The 5,750-nt window shown below is 47.9% G+C and overlaps 1 protein-coding gene across 1 annotated transcript; it reads right to left on the bottom strand.

The window, feature by feature from the left end:
• Positions 1-226: 226 nt before the first annotated feature.
• Positions 227-5,515, bottom strand: zbtb22b (zinc finger and BTB domain containing 22b; the record flags this gene model as incomplete). The annotated part of the gene is made up of 5 exons (XM_083900247.1): positions 5,410-5,515; positions 3,782-4,015; positions 2,586-3,356; positions 1,361-1,639; positions 227-1,273 (listed from the first exon to the last, which is right to left on the bottom strand). Exons 2-5 carry the CDS (start codon positions 4,013-4,015, stop codon positions 227-229), a joined length of 2,331 nt encoding a protein of 776 aa, XP_083756373.1. The 5' UTR covers positions 5,410-5,515.
• Positions 5,516-5,750: the final 235 nt, after the last annotated feature.

Below are 5,750 nucleotides of genomic sequence, written 5' to 3'. Positions count from 1 at the left end.
GCCACTTTTCGGAGGCAGGTTTCGTTAAGTTTTCCGTGGAACAGGAACATGAGGTGATGTCAGCTAGTCTCAGCGAAGACAATAGCTAAGGTTGTGTACGAAGTGCGAGCTAACTGCTCGAGTGTTGGCAGTTGAGCTTATTTCCTAAGAGCTGTTCTAACTTTTCTTCAAAGAAAACAGAACAACAGCAGAAACCAGGAACTTGGACATAGCGCACAGTTTCAGTCTAAGTCACGCTGCTGTTGTTAGCGCTGACGTCACACGCGTCTTCGCCGCAAACACTGCGACTCAAACCCAGAGCTCCAAACATCCCAGATCCCTGACCTGTACTCTGAGACACGACCCCGAGAAGCGCGCCTGCGGCGGCCATGCTGTTGCTGAGGGCGGCAGTGCCGCCACTTCCTGTGGCTGAGGCGCTACTGTGCTGCGGTTGAAGGTGTGGCGAGGACACGGACGCTCCTCCTCTCCCTCCAATATTACCCTGCCCTCCCTCACCTGCAGACAAGAGGAGGTGAGGAGGGGAAATCAAATCCGGCCTTTCCTCAGCCGAGCATCCCGCTCTTCTCCCTCCCTCGCCGCCGCTCCCTCCTTCACCGCGCTCCTCCAGCCTGCTGCGCCTCTCGCAGTGCGAGCGGTGTCTCATGAAGCTGTCGCGCCACATGAACTTCTTGCCACAGCCGAGGCAGTCGTACGGCTTGAGGCCAGTGTGCGTCTTCATGTGCTCCGTCAGGTGATGCTTCATCTTGAACTTCTTGGCGCAGACGGGGCAGTGGAACGGCCTCAGATCCAGGTGCATGTTGATGTGCCGATCCCTCATGCTCTTGTGGGTGAACGTCTTCCCACAGTGGCACATGAACACTTTCCCTGAAGCTCCACCGCTGCTGCCGCCGCCGCCGCCACCGATCCCCCCGCTGTCCATGCCGTCAACTCCCAGACCACCCGACAGATGCACCGCACCGTGCTCTAGACCGGGACCTTTAAAAGACGCAGCTCCGATCATACCGCCTGCCATCCCCAGAGAGGGCGCCGTGGCGTCCAGAGAGAGTCCAGAGGCCTGGCTGTAGAGGACGATCTGGTTCCCCTGCATGTCCAGAGGAAAGAGCTGAGCCCGGGCTGAAGCTGCAGACTGAACCTGACCCAGCAGCGCTGAAACGGCGCGGTTAGCGCTCTGGCTCTGACCTGCAGCGCTGTCATGAAGGTGCTGCGCTAAGGTCTGGTCCATTAAACTGCCTTCAAATTTGAGGTAGTCTTCTGAAGACTGACAGTAGTCCATCTGGAGACAGACAGGGAGAGGAAGTTTCAGAATGAAACAGCAACTAAAACGACTAAAACCAGTTTGAATATGATGAATAAAGCTCACCTGTGAGTCCATGTCGTTCTCCGCTCTGCCTCCCAGTTCACCTGAGAGGCTCCTCACGTTGGAGATGTTGAAGTTGCTCCTCTCCCTCTCTCTGGCCAGCTCCAACTCCCGCTCGTCCTCGTCCTCCTCGTCCTCTCCGCCCTCCTCTCCGGACACGACGATGAGGTCGTCGTCCTCCAGACGTTCCGTCTTCACCACCACCCACTGTTTGCGTGGCATGATGCTGGGCTGGCTGTAGGTGGGACGGTTCTGCGGCGGCAGCGCTGACTCCTCCCCGTCCTTTAAGTTCAGATGATTCACATTTTCTCGTGAGACAATCTAGTCTCTGTTGTCAGAAGACTGGACATTTTCCAGAGAGTGTCCAGAGAACATTAATGTACGCAAAAGTGGATCTGGACATTCTCTGGATCTGACTGCTTATCATGTATGAATGTCAAACTCCAGATAACATTTGGACTTAATTCTACAAACATTTTCTCTCTAGTTATTTTAATCTCTTACAGTTCTGCTGACACCAGTGAACGACATGAGGTCAGGACAGGAAAGAAGACTCCGTCATCCTCAAGTCTCTGACCACAACAGTCTTCACTACAGGCTGTGATAAACCCAGTGATCCAGATGATCCTGGCATTTAAAGACTTTTTTCATTTTTTTTTCACTTTTTATTCTTGTCATTGTGTATTGTATGTTTTGGGTAACATCTACTGCACGTCTGTCCGTCCAGGGAGTGGATCCCTCACCTGTGGTTCTCCCTAAGGTTTCTACCCTTTTTCCCTTTTACAAGGGTTTTTTTTCCCTGGTAGTTTTTCCTTACCCTGGTCGAAGGTCTAAGGACAGAGGATGTTACCAACCCTGTGAAGTCCCGTGAGACAAACTATGTTTTGTAAACTGTGGGCTATATAAATAAAGATTGATTGATTGATTGATAGTTCATCTCTGAAAACAGCTAATGACAGTTTTTGAATTTTGAATGGAAGGAAAAGCTTGTACGGTAAAAAAAAAAAAACTAATGACATATAGACATATATATATATATATATATATATATATATATATAATAGTAATAAAGAAAACAATAACCCTTGAGTTAGAAATGCTGACTCAGCATCCCCAACTTTGTAATGAGAAAAAATGGTAAGACACGAATACCAAAACTAAAAAAAAATTAATTTTGGACAAAATTTTCAAAATAAGATTGATGAATGTAAAGTAGGAGGAGCCTCACCTGATAAGAAGAGACTCCAAAGCTGTCACTGACCCCAACTTCCTGCTCTGACACTGAGCTCATTTTCTTCTTCCTCCCGCTGCCTCCTCCACCTCCTCCTCTTGTTCTCTTCCTCTGGTTGTACAGCACCTCCTCCTCTTCCTCCTCTACTTCCTCCTCCTCTTCCTCAATCAGAAAGGCCTCCTCGCCTCCCGATGGCGTGCAGTAGCTGGGGGTGTTGCTGGCCCTGCCGCCGTCCACCGAAGCCCCGGCTGCGGCCGCACCCGCGCCCCCAAAGCTGCTGCCGTCTCTGGGGCTGAAGTAGTTGGTGCTGCTGGGAGACTGGCTCTCGCTCACTGACGCGTGGGAAACTCGCTGGGGCTCGTTTGAGACTGCGACGTGAGCTTGACCTCCACCAACGCCGCCGCCACCACCGGCTCCATTACCACCTGCTGTGACGCCATCCCCGTTGCTGCTGCTGCTGCAGCCGGGGTTAGCCGACACCTCGCCTCCTCCCACACTGCCCCTGTCCTGCACAGAGTCCCCACCTCCACCTCCACCTCCTCCTCCGCTGTTCCCTCCTCCAGCTGCAGCTCGTCCCTCCTTCAGCAGCTCGGTGCATTTGTCCACGATGTGCCACATCTGCAGGACGCTTCCCACCGTGAGGTAGTTGACGATGTCGTCGCGCAGCATGCGCAGCTGACCGGTGTAGGCGCAGCTCAGGACGCTCTCAAACGCCAGCGGGTCCATCACTGCAGGGATGGAGACCGTGGACATGTTCTTCAGCAGGACCTGGGGATGGATGAAGGACAATACATATGTTTAAGACCATGTAAAGTGACCAAAGTATCACTGACCACCAGTGTTTAAAAATTAGGTTTCAAATCATGGAAAATTTGGTCCCAATTTAACAAAATGCTGTCCACTGTTTGACGACAGTCCTGTTCTCTGTCTCCCCCTCTATTCTATCAGTGGTACTGCAGCCTCACAGCAGGATTCTGCTTCTCATTCTGTTCTTCTTCTCCACTTTATTTCCTCACTATAAGGAAGTTTTAATTAAGTGGCAGAGCTTTTCTGTGTGTTCTTTGCTTTACTTTTGGATCACATCAAAGCACTTCATCTGTGGGTGTGAGAGAAAACCTGTCCAGGTTAACAAGGCATAAAAATGAATTAGAGTCAAATTTCTTGCTTTCAAATTTCAGATAAAATCCCCACACCTGGTCTTGGAAGTAGGGTGAGGATGCAGCCAGGACGCAGCGGTGGGCCTTGAAAACGTGTCCCTGGACGTGGATGGAGAGGTCACAGAGTTGGCCGTCCTCTCTCTGCTGGTTCAGGCTGTCCAGCACTGACGCCTGAGCGCTGGGGAAACACACCTCCACCATCGAGCCCGGTGTGTCGCCAGGAGCTGAACTGCTGCTGCTGCTGCCCACCTCCATGGGCAGAGACTGCATCTAGAATGGTAGGAAAACGTTCATGACTCCAAGCTTTGGTAGTTTAACTGGGTTGAATTTCTGTAGATACGATACATGGTCCACCATACCAATCATATCACAATTTTGCGATCATCAATATATTGTAAGACAATCATATCGTGATGCATCACAATATCTGTCTGACTGAAGAAAAATAACTGTCCATGAAAAGTTAAATGTGCAGGATTTGTCCGTTTACTCACAACATAGAGAACAAAGTGCAGAGCACAGGCTTTGAGGACCCGGGGGCTCACACCATTCAGTCCTGCAGACTTGCCCGAGTGGAGTCTCAAGTGTAAATGTATTGGACATCTCTTAACATAGCTTTCTCCACCATTATCCTGCTGTAAACTCCATCTTCTTCAGCCAGATGACAATAAATCACCAAATTGATATTTTGACTTACCTTTTTTTAATTACCCCTTTATCTATATATATTTGGATTCATTTTTCTATATTTCCGTGGCATGCAAAGACTTATTTTTGAGAGACTTTGTGGCATGGCATGCCTTGACATAGAAATCTGCCTGGAAATTGAATACGTTAATATATAGTTTTTGTTTGTATTTTTTTTAAAGATTTTTAGACACGGTTATCATCATAATTGTACAATTTCAAGCTTTTGAAACGCTTTGATCTCCGTTTTTGTTCAAATCAAACTAAAGCTAAATCAAACTAATATTTTTCTCAGGTGTGTTCATATAGTTGGTGAAAATGAAAAGAAAATCATATCATCAGATTGCCTAAAACAAGGATATAAGACACTACATTGCACAGTTTTATAGCCTCTGTATATACGTTTTAACATAGTAATGGGGGGGAAAAGCAGCTTAAATGCTCTTTGTTTATATAACCAGTTAATGACTATGCCTAACCATAAAATAAACACAATTCAAATTTTGCCTTAAACTTAACCTATTTCTCAGAAATTAGTTTTTGTCCCCATGAGGACCACAGGTCCTGTCAAGGCTGGTGTTTATGCCTGGTCCTAAAGAGGCAACAAATACAAGAAAACACACACACACGTACGGACACACACACTTTCTTGTCGCTGTAATTAGTGCAAATGAACAGTTGGAGCACAGACACGGTTGTAGTTGTCATGCTGTTACAGGAGCAGAGCAGTGGACAGGTGATGTAGGAGGTGTAGATGCTGTTGTTGTTGTTGTGATGAAGAGGTTTTATTCTGATTTATTGGTGATATTCTTCTCTTCTCTTCTCCCACACACACACACACACCATCATCGCCGTCATCATCATACCGTTACAGATGTGACGTTAGCTGCCTGCTAGCTATAGCCCGCACGGCTGCCTCAAAGAAGCGCAACAAAACAGGGGGAGAAAAAAACACACCCGCGACATTAAAAACTCACCGTTCCGAGTGGACAGAGCAGCGGGTCACAGCGCCGAGGACACGCTGTCCTGCCTATGTGTCCCGAAGTTTGTCATCCATTTTAAAACAATGTTGGTCTTTTTCTTCTTCTCTCCATCTGAGCCGAGCGGCGGCAGACAGCGACGCGTCGCCTTTAACAGTCTGCCAGACAGACGAGCCAGACTTTGGCCGACAGAAAATCAAAAAAAAGAGAAACATCTTAAATAAATAAATAAATGTATAAAACGCCAGCGTTGCAAATACGCTTACAGAATACAGTGAGTTGAATTGAAAAACGAGCAGATAAACGTTGTTGTTCTAAAAACGTAAATAACTATGTTG

The sequence above is a fragment of the Microchirus variegatus genome (assembly GCF_963457635.1).
Source record: "Microchirus variegatus genome assembly, chromosome: 13".
NCBI lineage: Eukaryota > Metazoa > Chordata > Actinopteri > Pleuronectiformes > Soleidae > Microchirus > Microchirus variegatus.
The sequence above is the reverse complement of the archived record's forward strand: the minus strand, read 5'-3'. Positions and strand labels throughout refer to the sequence as shown.